Source organism: Borostomias antarcticus (assembly GCF_949987555.1).
Source record: "Borostomias antarcticus genome assembly, chromosome: 25".
Classification (NCBI taxonomy): domain Eukaryota; kingdom Metazoa; phylum Chordata; class Actinopteri; order Stomiiformes; family Stomiidae; genus Borostomias; species Borostomias antarcticus.
In genome coordinates this window covers 3,909,638-3,928,220 of record NC_140258.1, presented here as the reverse complement: position 1 = coordinate 3,928,220, position 18,583 = coordinate 3,909,638, and the positions used below count along the sequence as shown (strand labels likewise).

General features: G+C 48.2%; 1 protein-coding gene across 1 annotated transcript in view; it reads right to left on the bottom strand.

Annotated features, from left to right (window-relative positions):
• efemp1 (EGF containing fibulin extracellular matrix protein 1) overlaps positions 1 to 8,577 on the bottom strand; it is a gene marked incomplete at both ends in the record, with an annotated part of 14,546 nt that extends 5,969 nt beyond the window's left edge. Inside the window, 3 exons of the mRNA XM_084458684.1 lie at positions 5,585 to 5,854; positions 8,005 to 8,050; positions 8,497 to 8,577. Coding sequence (XP_084314810.1) covers positions 5,585 to 5,854; positions 8,005 to 8,050; positions 8,497 to 8,577 — 397 coding nt within the window. The remainder of the gene's footprint in view (positions 1 to 5,584; positions 5,855 to 8,004; positions 8,051 to 8,496) is intronic.
• Positions 8,578 to 18,583: the final 10,006 nt, after the last annotated feature.

Genomic DNA, 18,583 nt, shown 5'->3' with positions numbered 1-18,583 from the left:
TGAGGGTTAACGGATCTTGGATTAACGTCAGTGGCCATAAGAGGTTCCATGGAGAGAAATAACTCTCTTTCTGTTCTACACCTCCTATCCTTCCTTTCTCTCCCTCCCTCCCTCCCTCTGTCCCTCACACACACACACACACACACACACACACGTACCGTACCTCAGGAGAGGGGGATGTAGAGAGAAGTTGTGTGCACCAGCTGTTGGTGGAGGATGCTGACCTCTATGACCACTGACCGGCTGTCAGAGGGTTCAGGAGGTCGAAGGTGAGCTAATGCCCAGGTGACTGGCCGACAGCAGCAACACAATGCTTGATAGGCTGGAGTAGGCCAGCAGTACTACTATGCTGAGTAAAAGCATACAGTATAGTGTTAAGTGTTAGGAGTAATGTCAGTCGTGTAGCATACACACATCCTGGTTCTCCTCACTTGAGGAGAATATGCAAGCATGAAACTACCTATCACTATCATGAATCTCCTATGTGATAACTACCCATCACTATCATGAATCTCCTATGTGGATAAACTACCTATCACTATGATGAATCTCCTATGTGATAACTACCCATCACCATCATGAATCTCCTATGTGATAACTACCTATCACCATCATGAATCTCCTATGTGATAACTACCTATCACTATCATGAATCTCCTATGTGATAACTACCTATCACTATCATGAATCTCCTATGTGATAACTACCTATCACTATCATGAATCTCCTATGTGATAACTACCCATCACTATCATGAATCTCCTATGTGATAACTACCTATCACTATCATGAATCTCCTATGTGATAACTACCTATCACTATCATGAATCTCCTATGTGATAACTACCCATCACTATCATGAATCTCCTATGTGATAACTACCTATCACTATCATGATCTCCTATGTGATAACTACCTATCACCATCATGAATCTCCTATGTGATAACTACCTATCACTATCATGAATCTCCTATGTGATAACTACCTATCACCATCATGAATCTCCTATGTGATAACTACCTATCACTATCATGAATCTCCTATGTGATAACTACCTATCACCATCATGAATCTGCTACACTGATAGCTTCAAATCTTAAGGAATTTCCTGCAGAGCTATAACATCTTTCTGTGTGCAAATTACACTCAAAACCGATATTAGTGGGTAAAAAACACAAACTCTGAGTTGAACCGACCAAGTAAGGATAGCAATCTCTTAAACTAAGAATATCAATCTCTTAGAAACACAATCCAGATTGTAATGCTAAAGGTCATAGATGAAGCACTGTGAGAGCTGCAGTCTGCTCTCTCTCTCTCTCTCTCTCTCTCTCTCTCTCTCTCTCTCTCTCTCTCTCAGTCTGCAGTGCTCTCTCTCTCTGTCTCTCTCTCTCTCTCTCCCTCCAGTCTGCAGTGCTCTCTCTCCTCTCTCTCTCTCTCCTCTCTCAGTCTGCAGTGCTCTCTCTCTCTCTCTCTCTCTTAGTCTGCAGTGCTCTCTCTCCTCTCTCTCTCTCTCTGTCTGCAGTGCTCTCTCTCTCTCTCTCTCTCTCAGTCTGCAGTGCTCTCTCTCTCTCTCTCTCTCTCTCTCTCAGTCTGCAGTGCTCTCTCTCTCTCTCTCTCTCTCTCTCAGTCTGCAGGCTCTCTCTCTCTCTCTCTCTCTCTCAGTCTGCAGTGCTCTCTCTCTCTCTCTCAGTCTGGCAGTGCCTCTCTCTCCCTCTCTCTCTCCCTCTCTCCCTCTCTTTCTCCCTCTCTCTCTCTGCTTCAGCCTGCCTGTCTGTGGCTCTGTCAACATTCCTGCCCAGTACAGATCGATCCGATGCTTATCTGTCGAGGTGAGTAATTCCTCCCATCACAAAACCAGGGAGGCAAACGGAAAATAACCAACCATCTCAAACATTCCACAAATATTCGTCCTGAGTGCATTGCACCTCCATGGAAAAAATGTAATTGCTCGCACAAAGACTTTGGGGAAAAAAGCACGCACATTTCGCCATCACCTAGACGAGAGCTTAGGGGGGGTCTTTAGTGTGCCTGCCGCGTTTCAGACATGCTCCTGGCGCGTTCGGTGGACCGCGTCCAAGCATACCTGCGCCAGGCCCACGTGAGCGCCCCGCGCTCTCAGAGGCGGGGCCAAACTGGCGAACAGATGACATGTTGTGTCACGCCGCGCACTATTCCGGCTGCAGTCGGTAGCCACATCAGAGATAGAGAACAAATGGGTGGGTTGGTATTTACGTTCGTAGGATAGATAGTTCAGTGTTCAGTGTTGGTAGGATAGATAGTTCAGTGTTGGTAGGATAGATAGTTCAGTGTTGGTAGGATAGATAGTTCAGTGTTGGTAGGATAGATAGTTCAGTGTTGGTAGGATAGATAGTTCAGTGTTGGTAGGGTAGATAGTTCAGTGTTGGTAGGATAGATAGTTCAGTGTTGGTAGGATAGATAGTTCAGTGTTGGTAGGATAGATAGTTCAGTGTTGGTAGGATGCTTGTATATAATACCGATCACCACTGTTATTAGAATGGAGGCTAGATGTCGCCTCCTAATCACCCAGCGGCATGTTGTTTTCAAATGATTTAAGTCCAAAGTCAGAGACTACTGACAAGATCTTTGTCCGCTTGGACATACTGTCAGCATCTATGACCTGATCTGAAGTCATTTCCCATATTCACACTCACTGCTCTTGTATAACAGCTACTTAAACCTACTGTAGTTCAAAAGCTGGGCATTTCCTTACAACAACAGAACCCACACATAAAACACTACGTATTATGAATCACTATTAGACCAATAGTCCATTTCCCAGGCCAGCGCTGTGTATCTGACCGTTAGCTGTTATTAGGTGGAGGCAATGGCTGACTGTAAACGGGGATCATTAAACATCCACCGTCTACTTTTCATCAGTTTTAATGATTGATTGGAGCGCTTTGATGAATGACCCTGCTTCTCAGGAGAAAGTGATGTCACTGCTGGGGAAATAGAGGGAGTGACCTAATGTACATACTCAAGGGTACAACAAGCCACTTGTAGGCATCTCTAGTGGTCTATTGCCAGTCGGTGTGTGTGTGTGTGTGTGTGTGTGTGTGTGTACTGTATGTGTGCGTGCATGCCTGCGTGAGTGAGACTGTGTGTGTGTGTGTATGTATGTGCGTCTGCCTGCGTGTGAGTGTGAGTGTGTGTGTGTGAGTGTGTGTATGTGCGTGTGTACGTGTGAGTGTGTGTGTGCCTGGTGTGAGTGTGTGTGTGTGTGAGTGTGTGTGTGTGTGTGTGAGTGTGTATGTGCGTGTGTACGTGTGAGTGTGTGTGTGCCTGGTGTGAGTGTGTGTGTGTGCCTGGTGTGAGTGTGTGTGTGTGTGAGTGTGTGTGTGTGTGTGAGTGTGTATGTGCGTGTGTACGTGTGAGTGTGTGTGTGCCTGGTGTGAGTGTGTGAGTGTGTGTGTGTGTGTGTGCGCCTGTGTGTGAGAGTGTGTTCTGAGGGTGGGGGGGTGGCGGTCGTGGAAAGCGTAAGCACCATCATTAAGCTGTCACACACACAGTACAGTAAGGGTAGTCTCCCTCTCTCTCTACGGCCAAACTTGAGCACGGTGACAAATTCCCCGATGTGTCACTAAAACAACACTACGAGCCTCATGTTGAGCTCCAGACCGTGTGAAAGACCAAAGACATGTACTGTCCGTTTGAACCCCTCATAACAAAATGAAAACTCAACATAAAGAAAACCTTAGCAACACACATTGTACACTCGCTCCTTCTGTATCCGTGACAACCCACAGCAGTCGTCGAGGCGAGGCTGTGACGTACCTCGCCGTGTAGTCCCGGCGTCTGTTTATGTCGAGTCTCCATCTCCTCCCGACTCCACATTTTCCCCCACAGAAGTGCGAGTTAAGCGTGGAGTAAGCATGATGTAAGCACTATTTGATATGCTGAGGTTTCTCCCTGTCCAAAGACACGCGGAGCGGAGGGGGAGACCCCGGGATCAGCCGACTAAGCACTTGAGACCACTAAGCAGTCGCCGCAGAAAATACACAATCCTCTCTTCAGGAGGAACAATCGCCTCATTGAAACCAGTGAGGGGGGGGCGGGGGGGGGGGGGGGTAGGGCTACCGGGGGAGGGTGAAGAGGCCTAAACAAAGGCAAACTCACTTAGGCTCACCCAACAGAAACTGTCAACCGGCAAAATGTCGACGGGCGAGAGGATGCCGGCCGACTCAAAATTCAGGAATTCTCAAGCGACGGCGCTCACGTTCACTCACCCTCTATTTATCTCTCTCTCTCTTTCTCTCTTTCTCTTTCTCTCTCTCTCTTTCTGCCCATAGTACTGAAATCTCAACACGGGCAGGGAATTAGTAGAGTAGGATTCCCATGGCAACCATAGACCCTGTGTGTTCCTCCATACAGCACCTGCTACGCTGCAGAGTTTTACACCCTCGTTAAGCTTAATTGGTGGACGGGGTGCCGCCATAGGCTCAGAACAACACGTAGTTCCACGCATCATCGACTCAGGTATCCAATGGGTGCAGACCCTGTACCTCTCACCGTACCACCAGCCCCTGTACCTCTCACCGTACCCCCAGACCCTGTACCTCTCACCGTACCCCCAGCCCCTGTACCTCTCACCGTACCCCCAGCCCCTGTACCTCTCACCGTACCCCCAGACCCTGTACCTCTCACCGTACCCCCAGCCCCTGTACCTCTCACCGTACCACCAGCCCCTGTACCTCTCACCGTACCCCCAGACCCTGTACCTCTCACCGTACCCCCAGACCCTGTACCTCTCACCGTACCCCCAGCCCCTGTACCTCTCACCGTACCCCCAGACCCATGTTTGCTGCTAATTGGCACACGAGGAGCTCTAAGCCGCCAGAGTAGCTGAATTATGTCTCACATTAACATTTGGTGAGCTTCAACTGAAAAATATCCCCCACTTCTGTACTGCCCCCCCACTCTTCTCTGTCTCTCTCATCTCTCTGTCTCTCTCTGTGTCTCTCTCTCTCCGTCTCTCTCTACTTCTCTCTCTCTCTCTCTCTCTCTCTGCCCCCAAAAGGAGTAGCCTAATGTTTCATGTTTTCAGAGGAAGTTGGACACCGGCCAAAAACATCATTCTGCGAGCAACCAGAGAGCTCAGGAAAACTGACATCACAGCGAGAGAGAGCGAGCGTCCTTCAACACCCCCGGCAGCCACGCACGGCCTCGCCGCTGCGCCCTGTCCAGCACGGCCTCGCCGCTGCGCCCTGTCCAGCACGGCCTCGCCGCTGCGCCCTGTCCAGCGGACGGACATGACTCGTGGACAGTTTGCAGTAAGTGACATCAGTTTTCCTGGCGGCTTCCATACCTGGATATGGTTACATGCCTTGTTATGGGAGAGGGGCCTCAGCTAATGTGTGAGATATTAGGCTACTGCGTCTGGGCTCATGGTTCAAGATGGGGCCAGGCCACTTGACAAGTGATTTCCTATAAATCACTGCCGACCGGTGTGCCCGTTGAGCAAGGCACTTAACCCCAGCACTAGCTCCTCATCGTAAGTGGCTTTGGACAGAAGCCTCTGCTAAACGCCTGCAACGTTAACGAGTCCATCGGTGCGAGCCCTACCTCTGCAGAGGTTCTGGTCGTCGGGCGTGAAGCCGGCGGTGCAGTGTACGGTCCGACTGCCGGCGCCGACCGCACAGATGGACGGGAGGCGGGCGGGCTGGACCCTGGTGGGCGGGACCGGGGGGATGGGCTCCGCGGCGGGCAGCTGGTCGTCCTCGTTGCTGACGAAGATCTGGGCGTTCTGGGGGAGACACAGGTAGCCCCCGAAGTGGTTGATGCACTTCATCCCTCCTTTACAGGCATCCTCCACTAGGATACACTCGTCAATGTCTGGGAGAGAGAGAGAGAGAGAGAGAGAGAGGGGGGGAGAGAGAGAGAGAGGGAGAGAGAGAGAGAGAGAGAGAGAGAGAGGGAGAGAGAGAGAGAGAGAGAGAGAGAGGGAGAGAGAGAGGGAGAGAGAGAGAGAGAGAGAAACAGGGGGAGTCAGAGAGGAATGAAATGAGAGAGGGGAGCGGACAGCGAGATGCTTACTGTACCAATCATCCCAGTACACCAACTCCAGAATCAACCGCGCTTTTATTGAAAGCGTCTTAACCTTCCGCATCATCGGCTGTTCATGCAACGCCACCGAGGCACAGAACACATCTGTAAGGAACCCTGTAACAGCGGCCAGTAAGGTTGTTGGTGGGTGGGCGCCCCGTTAGCTCACCGGGTAAGGCGTGTACCATATGAAGATTAGTTCTTCGCGTGGCGGACCCGGGTTGGGTTCGATTCCCTGCTCGGGAAGAGTCCCCTCTCTCTCTCCCACATTTCCTGTCTCTCTACACTGTCCTATACCATTAAAGTGCCCTAAAAAATATCTTTAAAAAAAAAAGGTTGTTGGCGGGTTACGCTTCCAAGCATGGAATCTATAGAGGTAGAAAAATGAATAAGGCAAACAGCATTGTGGGTGACCAGACACACCCCTCCCACTTCCTCCTTTGAACTGCTGCTCCCTGCTGTAACACCGCCCCCCTGTATACAAAACAAACACACCCAACATTTTGAAACACAAGCCTCCGCCTCGTCACGCATCAGCTTGTAAAGGTGCTTCTCAGGACGGCGCTGGAGAGCGACTCTGATCAAGAAGGAACAGTCTTTTTACAGCTTTAAATGCCCATGTGCACCAGTGATTCTCCTTCTGAAACTAAATGTTGTTTTGTTTCACGGGACATTAGATTGTTAGTTAGTTGTGAACGTTAATAAGTAGGAGGAAATGTAGGTGATTCAAGCAGTGGGAAATTACAGTACAGATTGGAAATACAGAATATACATGAGAACAAGGAATACATACATACATAGAGAATGTGTAAAATATAGAATATATACATATGTGTATATACATACAGGCTGTATATATATGTATAATAATACTCATGTATACATGCACACATCCACAACACTCAGGAAGACAGACAGACGTTGTAGACCCTAGTATACAGACAGACATTGGTTTCAGGAATTTTAATATGTTACATTAAGATATCAAAATGATGCACTGGGCTACTGATTAAAATGTCTAATTTTAAAGGCACTAAAGAAAGTCAAGTTGCGTCACTGCTTTCGGTGGCCTAATGGTTTGGACAGGTTTTGCACTGCAGTAGACCAGGGTTCAAATCCACCCCGGGGCAATAAATACAAAACTGCTGACTAGTTGAAATCGATCACAATTGCATTGCCAGCCTTAATATCTCATTAGTAAATGTCGTGTAAAGCATAGATAGTTTACACTTTAGATCAACTCCCACATAATACTTTACCAACGGCCTAGTAAATACTTTATAGCTACTTGAATTCATCATGAATTACATTATTATAAAGTGTTTATAAATCATCTATTAACCCACTAAATAGTTTGTCAATCATTAACCTCCACGTTATAAGCAACCTTATGAGCCAATTGAACAACTCATGAAAAACTTGTTTGTAATTGATATGATACTTAATTTACAAAAGGTAAATACATTGTTTATAAAGTATGAAAAAACATTGAATAAACACATTTTACATTAGCTTATAAATGAAGAATAAAACCTTTATAAATGTGTTAATAAATTGCTTACTAATGTGTAATAATGAATGAATAACGCTTTATAAATGATGAATTAAGTATTTACTAATACTTAATAAATGCTTCATAGTGTGCACTTATTATAAAGTGTTACAGTTTATTTGTATCTGCATGAATGAATGAACTGTAATGTAAAGCCTTGTGGAGATTATGCTGCAAACTACTGTGTATGTATGTATCTATCTATCTATCTACTGTATCCACTGTACATACTGTACAAAGGCACCAAGATCACACACTTACGCAAACTGTAAATGACAATCTAGCATTTGAACCCTGCCTCTCATCGAGCCTGACTCATCCACCACACTTTCATCTCCCCAAGCAGACTTGTAGCCTCTCATTAGCGTGCTCCTCCGGGATGTCTTACCTTTGCACACCTGTCTGACAGGGTCGTATTCATATCCATCTGTGCACTGCAGAGACGAGGATCAAACAAGGACAACATTAGATGCTTTACTAGCTAACACACCCACTTACCTCACTGTGCAAACAAAGCGGCTGGATCCACCTATCACTCTTACATTGCTGATAACTTCATTACATTTACATCATTTAGCAGATACTGTACTTTTATCCAAAGTTACTTACAGTCAAGAGCTAACATAAATGGTAAGAAATGATTGATGGGAAGTCACTTGTCAAGTAGCCTGGTCTCGAACGAGCAAACTTCCAGTCACTGAGCTACCGCCCGCCCAACAGAGACACATGCACATCCTGACATCAAATAATCCTGCCCAGCTCCCCAAACAACCTTACATGTGACCATCTTATATGTCCCAGTGGCTCACTATCATCCCTGACGCTCCTCGTGTAAATTAAAGCACTATGCTATAGGCACCCGTATGGAAAATCCACTTGCCGTATAGGAGATAGGCTCCTCCACCTCCTGCGAAACAACGTGGGTTAAGAGCGCACAGACGCACACGCAGATCCCCAGCATAGCGGCCAAGCGACGGGTGGGACTGCGAGGAGGAGAGGGGAAGGAGAGAGACGGCAGAGCGAAAAGGATTTAGGTGGCGAGATCATTTTTCCTTGACAGCCTACACGTTTTAATACCCGTTATTACATCATTGATGGAATTGCTGAGCGAGTGCGGACGTCTCCCGCTGGTGGGATGTTGTTTGCGTTGGCATCGCTCCAGCTCACTAACTCTCTGCGCTTTGCGCCGGAGGGAGCCAGTAAAGATCACCGTGCGTAAAAGTAGGCTACCAATGATACTGTCGCCTATTGAAATACAACGTTTGAGTAAATGGAATTGAGATTTAAAAACATCAAACACATGAATGTACAAGAGAGATCGGATACACACTGTGTGATGCCGGTAGGCTGCACCTCACCTGGGGTGGGAGACATTGATATTGAGTTGTCCTTACCTGCGTTAGGTGGTCTTCCTGTTGATGTAGACGCGTCTCCAGGTATAAGCTACTCTATTACTCCAGCAGCTCAGAAGGATGCGCGGCCGCGGGACTGATGGTAGCTCACTGGTGTTCAGTTGTGTTGAGAGGCGGGTAGGTGAGCAGCACTGCTGGAGAACATGCGGTTCTTGAGGAATGTTGGGGGCGGCGTCCCCGGACAGGTTGGCTCGGGGAACAGAATCACGGGGCTCCTCTCTCACCGGGCCGGGTGATCCGTATACAGTGCAGCGGTCTGCAAGCTGCTATAGAGTGGCTCCCTCTGCAGGCTCACAGGGTCACTACACAAATACATTTTTGAGTTTAAGTAGGCCCACCTCATTTCTAACATTTAATTTTGCAGAGAGGCGTAAAGAAAGGTTTGTTTTGGGGGTTAGAGCGTGTTTGAAATCAAAACAATGACGTGTTGGGCACGTGCTTACGAGGGTTCTTGTGTGTGCAGTGAAATGCGAGCTGCCTCATGTGATATGAGCGATGAATCTCCGTCATGTTTTTTAGCTGACATCTGCAGATCCTACCAGGCATGTGGGGGGACCTCACATTTCCCCCTCTCTCTCTCTCTCTCTCTCTCTCTCTCTCTCTCTCTCTCTCTCTCTCTCTCTCTCTCAGGAGTAGGTGGTGAAATCTCATCATCTGTTAAAGACCTCTGTCAGCACCCAGTACATTAGCCTCTAATTCATCTCCTGGTGTTTACACCATGCCTGTACTGCGGGAACATCTGCTGGACTTGGCAAGAACTCCTGCATTTCCACTGGGTGAAGAGAGAAAATGATAGTGTGTGCGTGTGTGTGTGTGTGTGTGTGTGTGTGTGTGTGTTGGTGGGTGGGGAGGGTCTTGGCACCGTCTCCCCTGACCTCCTAACCCTGTCCCAGGGGCGTGGGGGGCAGAGGAGTGCGGAAGTACACTGTGACAAACCACACAGGTGCAGGGCCAGTCTTCCTGTGCAGCAAGGAAGCCGAGCTCTGTCCCTCTGCGCAAACAGAACGTCCACAACACACTGCTATTCTGTCACTGTGTTGATTACTGATCCAAGGGAAAACTTGAGTGGACAAAATAAGTTACAAGAATCGTGAAGTTTCAGTTTTAGTTTCAGTTTATTTTATTTGTTAGAGAGGGACAATGTACATTAACATTTTATAAAATAGAATGTAAATGTACCCAATTGTAGCCAAAAGGCTAGTTTACATTGGCAGTCCCCCTGCCAGAAATAATCAGCTAGTAATCAGCTAGCCCAAATGCGTTTGGAAGTTTTGAAGTGTTTACCAGGCGACTGAAAATGTTAGGCTACTGTGCATCCTGCTCATCCAAGTGTGGTGAGTGAATATAGCCATAAAAAGGCGGCATTTGCACGGTGATGAAACAGACCAGAAATCTGTATGCCAAATGGATTTCCTCAACAACACAGGTGAAATTGTTTGTTAAGATTGACTTTTGAGATAGAACGTTTATTTTCCTTGGCAAGCTCTTGAAAAGATGGCCAGGCCAAGTCTACAGACCAATGAACAGACAGAGCACAATGGACCTGATTAATCACAGGTGCTATGACGCACTTTAGAGAGATTAATGGGAGATTGTATCCCAGATTGACAAAAGGAGGGATGAGGAAAAAATCACTTCTTTTCTGAAAATGTCAGGTGGAGACAGTTGTGTGGGTGAATCACAGAGGCCTAGGGTGGGGTGGTGTGTGTGTGCGTGTGTGTGCGTGCGTGTGTGTGTGTGTGCGTGTGTGTCCATGAGATGTTGTTTGTCCATAGCGAAGTGATCTGATGGTCTTTGCAACGTGTCAAAAGCATTTGGAATAAGTTATTTTGTGACCTAGCCATTATGTACAGTCATTTTGTTCCCAGAATCATAACATATTACTTCAAATGACCCTTGGCACCCATTTAGACTGGCTGGTGAACTAGGATGGGGGCATTTTGGGTTGTGCAAACATATTAAAAGCAAGAAAAAAAGATCAGACCTGTCTATGTTTCACAAGTAGGCCGACTGGGATTATTGGATGTGTGGTTCATTACAGGATGAACCACACACACACACACACACACACACACACACACACACACACACGACAAACACACACACACACACAAGCGCATGCACATACACACAAACACACTGCCACACACACACACACACACACACACACACACAAGCGCATGCACATACACACAAACACACAGCCACACACACACACACACAGTGAGAGGTAATGGTAAATATGATCTTGTTGTTAGGGGCGAAACATGATTTTATAACATATCTGAAGAGTTCAATTGTAAAAAAAATAAAAATAATAATAATAAAAAGAAATGTGCAGATAATAGCATTTGGGTTGCCATTTCATTGATATTTGATTGGAAAAAATATTTATCAAACTATTAAAATGCACATCTGTTTTTTGCATATGAACTTCTTTCAAAACTAGGCTAGGATGCTATCATTGGTGTGTTATTGAACAATCAACACAAACACTGAAATAAATTGTTGATGTTTATTGACTTTCTTACATGGTTAAAGGATTGTACACAAACACGCAGCATGTCATAGAGTCGTCACAGTCCATCACAACCTCTCATATTGTGAATGTCTCTTATCTGATCACATGGTCCTACCTTGTCAAATGAAGGACAGGACATAAAGAAGGTTGTGATGATCTTTTGATGCTGAAGGAAATGCATCAGGTACTGTTGACCCTTCAGCATCAGCCAATCAGTTCCTGATGCAGTATCACCCACATCAAAATGCTCAGGGGTCGCCCAGGTCACCGGCGCAGGGGCAGTCCTGTCCTGGGGTCACCCAGTCCACCAGCGCAAAAATCCACAACTCACTCAACCAAACAGACTGAGATGAGACGCCCCCTATAGACCAGACCATGTAAGAGCAGCGAGCGGAGATGAGTACAGAGGAACGTGGTCTCAAGGTCGCATAACCGAATCAAATGCACCTCAACCGGCCCGCCAGCACACTGTCTGAGCACACCACCACAGATCAACATCTCTGTCAGCCAATAACATGGAGGGGAATCGGCAAAGTGAATTCATGCTGATGTGAGACAGGCATGCATCATTAACCAGGAACAGGGAGGGCTGTGTGTGGGTGTGGTGGTCACACCTCAACAGACCTGTGAGAAAAGAGCGTAAAGGAAGTTTTTGGGGGGTTTTCCTCCAAGGAAAGGGGATGTGAGGAGCAGGCAGAGGGGAGGGTGTCTCCGTCTGAGGGGAGCTCGTGTAATCGCAGAGACATCTTCACAGGGGCTCAGACTCCGTCGGGCGCCGAGGGGTGTGGCCTGCTGGCGTTGGGGCATGGGGGGACACCGGGGGGGAGGTGGACCCTGGGGGGGGGCTGGGGGGGTGCTGGAGACGAGGCGCTGCGTTTAGCATAATCCCAGAAGCCATTGTGAGAGGAGCTAGAGGACGACTCACAGTTGCCAGCTGAGATTTCACCAAAACACAGCAGAGTGGGAGCAGAGGAGAGGAGGAGGAGGAGGAGAACAGTCTGGAGGAGAGGAGGAGGCGAACAGTCTGGAGGAGAGGGGAGAGGAGGAGAACAGTCTGGAGGAGAGGAGGAGAGGAGGAGGAGAACAGTCTGGAGGAGAGGAGGAGGAGGAGAACAGTCTGGAGGAGAGGAGGAGAGGAGAACAGTCTGTAGGAGAGGGGGAGGAGGAGAACAGTCTGGAGGAGAGGAGGAGGAGAACAGTCTGGAGGAGAGGAGGAGGAGAACAGTCTGGAGGAGAGGAGGAGGAGGAGGAGAACAGTCTGGAGGAGAGGGGGAGGAGAACAGTCTGTAGGAGAGGGGGAGGAGAACAGTCTGTAGGAGAGGGAGGAGGAGGAGAACAGTCTGGAGGAGAGGGGGAGGAGGAGGAGAACAGTCTGGAGGAGAGGAGGAGAGGAGAACAGTCTGGAGGAGAGGGGGAGGAGGAGAACAGTCTGGAGGAGAGGAGGAGGAGAACAGTCTGGAGGAGAGGAGGAGGAGAACAGTCTGGAGGAGAGGAGGAGGAGGAGGAGAACAGTCTGGAGGAGAGGAGGAGGAGGAGGAGAACAGTCTGGAGGAGAGGGGGAGGAGAACAGTCTGTAGGAGAGGCAGGAGGAGGAGAACAGTCTGGAGGAGAGGAGGAGAGGAGAACAGTCTGTAGGAGAGGGGGAGGAGGAGAACAGTCTGGAGGAGAGGAGGAGGAGGAGAACAGTCTGGAGGAGAGGAGAACAGTCTGGAGGAGAGGGGGGAGGAGGAGGAGAACAGTCTGGAGGAGAGGAGAACAGTCTGGAGGAGAGGGGGAGGAGGAGGAGAACAGTCTGGAGGAGAGGGGGAGGAGGAGGAGAACAGTCTGGAGGAGAGGGGGGAGGAGGAGGAGAACAGTCTGGAGGAGAGGAGGAGGAGAACAGTCTGGAGGAGAGGGGGAGGAGGAGGAGAACAGTCTGGAGGAGAGGGAGGATGAGGAGAACAGTCTGGAGGAGAGGAGGAGGAGAACAGTCTGGAGGAGAGGAGGAGGAGAACAGTCTGGAGGAGAGGGGGAGGAGGAGGAGAACAGTCTGTAGGAGAGGGGGAGGAGGAGAACAGTCTGGAGGAGAGGAGGAGGAGAACAGTCTGGAGGAGAGGAGGAGGAGAACAGTCTGGAGGAGAGGGGGAGGAGAGGAGAACAGTCTGGAGGAGAGGGAGGAGGAGGAGAACAGTCTGGAGGAGAGGAGGAGGAGGAGGAGAACAGTCTGGAGGAGAGGGAGGAGGAGGAGAACAGTCTGGAGGAGAGGAGGAGGAGGAGGAGAACAGTCTGGAGGAGAGGGGGAGGAGAACAGTCTGTAGGAGAGGGAGGAGGAGGAGAACAGTCTGGAGGAGAGGGGGAGGAGGAGGAGAACAGTCTGGAGGAGAGGGAGGAGGAGGAGAACAGTCTGGAGGAGAGGAGGAGGAGGAGAACAGTCTGGAGGAGAGGGGGAGGAGGAGGAGAACAGTATGGAGGAGAGGAGGAGGAGGAGGAGAACAGTCTGGAGGAGAGGGGGAGGAGGAGGCGAACAGTCTGGAGGAGAGGAGGAGAGGAGAACAGTCTGGAGGAGAGGGGGAGGAGGAGGAGAACAGTCTGGAGGAGAGGGGGAGGAGGAGGAGAACAGTCTGGAGGAGAGGAGGAGGAGAACAGTCTGGAGGAGAGGGGGAGGAGGAGGAGAACAGTCTGGAGGAGAGGGGGAGGAGGAGGAGAACAGTCTGGAGGAGAGGGGGAGGAGGAGGAGAACAGTCTGGAGGAGAGGGGGAGAGGGAAGGAGAAGGAGGAAGACAGGGAGGAGGAATAGGGGGAGCAGGGAGAAAGGAGAAGGAGGCGAGAGAAGGCAGCTTTGGGAGGTCATGGGCGCAGTGAGGGATTGGATTTCACTTTTTTACACTTGCATTGTAGTCATTCTTATCAGACGCCCTCGCCCAAAACAAGTGACAGGATCAGAGGCGGAGGGTGGGGGTCGATACACGGGGACCTCTGCGCGTTTCCTCCAGGTGGACGGCACCTGTCAACCCCCCCACCCCACCCCCACCCCGGCCGGGGGAGGAAGTACGGGCACCAATCAACTGGCTCCGGCCACGGCTCTTTTGATCCCGCAGCTTTCAAAGGGCGCGGCCGGGCGGGCGGGCGGGGCCGGGGAGGAGGGATGAAAGGGATCCGGCCAGCGGACGAGTGGGAGTCTGAGCCGCCGACTCTCCTCTGAAATACCCTTCATTCATGCGTTGCCAAGGATGCGTGTGGAAACTGTCTAGCGTACATGTAGATAATCACTGGATGACCAGCCAACTTATAGAATAGCTTTGAATAATGATAATAATAATAATAATAATAATAATAATAATAAATAATAATAACAATAATAATAATAATAATAATAATAATAATAATAATAAATAATAATAATAATAATAATAATAATATAATAATAATGATAATAATAATAATAAAACGTTATTTGTATAGCACCTGTCATCAAATAAATGCAGCTTAAAGTGCTTTAAAACAGAGAGTGTGCATGCACGGAGTGCTTCACATAAAACAGACACAGTAAAATAAACAAAAAAGCAGGAAAGTAAGATGGAAGATAAAATATAATCAAATATAAATGGTGTGAGTTAGTGTCATACGGTATTGTAGGGTTATAGGTTGTCACATACCACTCAGTGACAGGCTGAATAGGACTTTGATGGGTGCAAAATGTGATTGGTAGAAAGGAGACAGCAGAACAGACCACAGAATCTCTCCAGGTGATTGTGAGAATCTAAAGCACCATCACAGTTGCCTGCAGAGATTACCTGGTCTGTCCTTAGAGTCCACGCACACACACACACACACACACACACACACACACACCCACATACACACACACACACACACACACCCACATACACACACACACACACACACACACACACATATACACACACACACACACACACACATACACACACACACACACACACACACACACATAGACACACACACACACACACACACCCACACACACACACACACACACACACACACACACACATATACACACACACACACACACACACATACACACACACACACACACACACATAGACACACACACACACACACATAGACACACACACACACACACACACACACACATACTCACTCTCCTTCTGTCTCTCTCTCTCTCTCTCATGCATGCACGCACACACACACTCTCTCTCACGCACGCACGCGCACACACACACACACACACAAACACACACACACACATACACACACACACACACACACACACATACACACACACACACACACCCACATACACACACACACACACACACACACACATATACACACACACACACACACACACACATACACACACACACACACACACACACACATACACACACACACACACACACACACACACACACACATAGACACACACACACACACATACTCACTCTCTCTCTGTCTCTCTCTCTCTCATGCATGCACGCACACACACACTCTCTCTCACGCACGCACGCGCACACACACACACACACACACACACACACACACACACACACAGACACTATACACATGCACACATGCTGAGAGTGATGTTTTACCCTCTCTCTGTGTCACTCTGTAGCAGATGGTTAAATGGATCCTGGTCAAGAGGCCATCCCCCGACACGGCCCCCTATCAGGCCAGCGCACAACTCCCCGTTCCTGGGGTGCCTCCGTTACCATGGTGACAGGGAGGGGGCACGTGTCTCCCATTGTCGGTTCGTATCCTCCAGGGGTCAGAGCACGCGCGGCTAGGGGTGAGAGGTCATCCAGGCTTGATCCTGAGGTCAGCCGCCTGTGACCTGAGCAGACACAGAGGAGGGGGGGGGGGGGGGGGACACAGAGCAGGTTCAAAGTTAATCCATGTTCCTTACATAGCACAGTTAATCTAGGTTCTTTACACCACACAGTTCATCTAGGTTCTTTACACCACACAGTTCATCTGGTTCTTTACACCACACAGTTCATCTGGTTCTTTACACCACACAGTTCATCTGGTTCTTTACACCACACAGTTCATCTAGGTTCTTTACACCACACAGTTCATCTAGGTTCTTTACACCACACAGTTCATCTAGGTTCTTTACACCACACAGTTCATCTGGTTCTTTACACCACACAGTTCATCTGGTTCTTTACACCACACAGTTAATCTAGGTTCTTTACACCACACAGTTCATCTGGTTCTTTACACCACACAGTTCATCTGGTTCTTTACACCACACAGTTCATCTGGTTCTTTACACCACACAGTTAATCTAGGTTCTTTACACCACACAGTTCATCTGGTTCTTTACACAACACACTCATTTTATACTTCAGAGGTATGATGGTTAACCAACCAACACATTCATATTAATTGTTCATTGAGACTGACAAAATAATACACCGTTTTGAATTCTATTTGGGGGGTTTCCTGTTTGAGTGTGGAGGTGGTTTACAGTGTTCAGTAGGAATATCATATCATAAACTATGCCTCCCTCTTGTGGTCAATATTCATGGTTTGGGGTTAGAAAAAAAACAGAAAAAAACAATCTTAGCATCATAACATTTCCTTTTTGAAAGTGTTTTTATGCCATTTCTTATATAATTTCTACAAGTAGCCTATTACATGTTATTTTCATAATTTGTATCATTAAGGTCTGGAGGGGAACTCTGAGCGCGCATGCGTGTTGGGACGTTGAGAGTGTTGGTTAGGCAATGACAAAAGAGAAACGCTAAGTTTATCAAAGGGAACAGGCTGACAGTCCGCACTTTGTGAGGCGGTGAATGGGCAGAGTGGTTCTGACAGGCCTTGCCTCTTAAGCCGCGGCTCCCGCTGGGACCAGCACGGCCAGAGCTAAATGCCATCTGTCGGAACATCTCGAGTTTTTTCTACCCCAATTAAGCATACAATTCATGCTAAATCTCTATTCTTATTAGATTAAGATTATCTAGTATGGAGTCTGGTTATGGTCTCATATTATTGGCTCTATAAAATTTTTCTAAGCTTGTTACTGTGATTTTTTTATGGATGTCTATCTGTTTTCACAGGAAATATAAGATATTATTGTCACTTAATTTGCAGTGTTACTAAAAGCTATACAGTATTAATATAAAAAAAGGAGATTCACAGCACCTGATCACGTTCTAATGGTTCTCTAGGCCTGCGGATGGCCGAATCTGTTCACCAGCATTAAAATGCAACTTTTTAAATAGGGCCAAATCCCCACCGGGCAGCAGCTCTGGTCAGCAGCTCTGGTCAGCAGCTCTGGTCAGCGCGCTCACACCTGGGATCCAGCCAGCTGCTCTGTGTCACAGGACGCTTCTGAGGCGGGTTGTTTGGGGGCTTTTGACGGGCAGTTTTTAGGCTGTTCAGGGGGCGCTCTGGAGATGCTCTGGAGATGCTCTGGGGCTGTCCTAGGGCTGTTCTGGGGCTGTCTGGGGCTGTGTGGGGGTGGTCTCGGGGATGTTCTAGGGCTGTTCTGGGGCTGTGTGGGGGTGGTCTGGGGAATGTTCTAGGGCTGTTCTAGGGCTGTTCTGGGGGTGGTCTGGGGAATGTTCTAGGGCTGTTCTAGGGCTGTTCTTGGGGTGGTCTGGGGAATGTTCTAGGGCTGTTCTGGGGCTGTCTGGGGAATGTTCTAGGGCTGTTCTGCTGATGCTGCGCGGGACCACCGCTGTTTCACAGCAAGAGCCACTCAGATCTGCGCGAGAGGGGAGGCGGGGCCACGCAGATGTTCCTTCAGACTGCAGCAAACTACACAACAGTAGCTGCTTCATCTTCTAAATACAGATCGGGGAATGGATCATAATATGTAATGCTGACCTCAATTAAATTATCGTTTTGTTCACGGCTTTAGGATGTTTTTTTTTTTTTCATTTTATTAGCCTATTATTTCTCACTGAATGAAACACTGCCCATTCAAACTAAATGTTTTCTTTAATTAATCCATCACTACGGAGCGTTTTTAATTGAACCTAAAATTATTGAACCTCAATTAACGTGTTTCAATAGGCTGATTTCACACATCGATGACT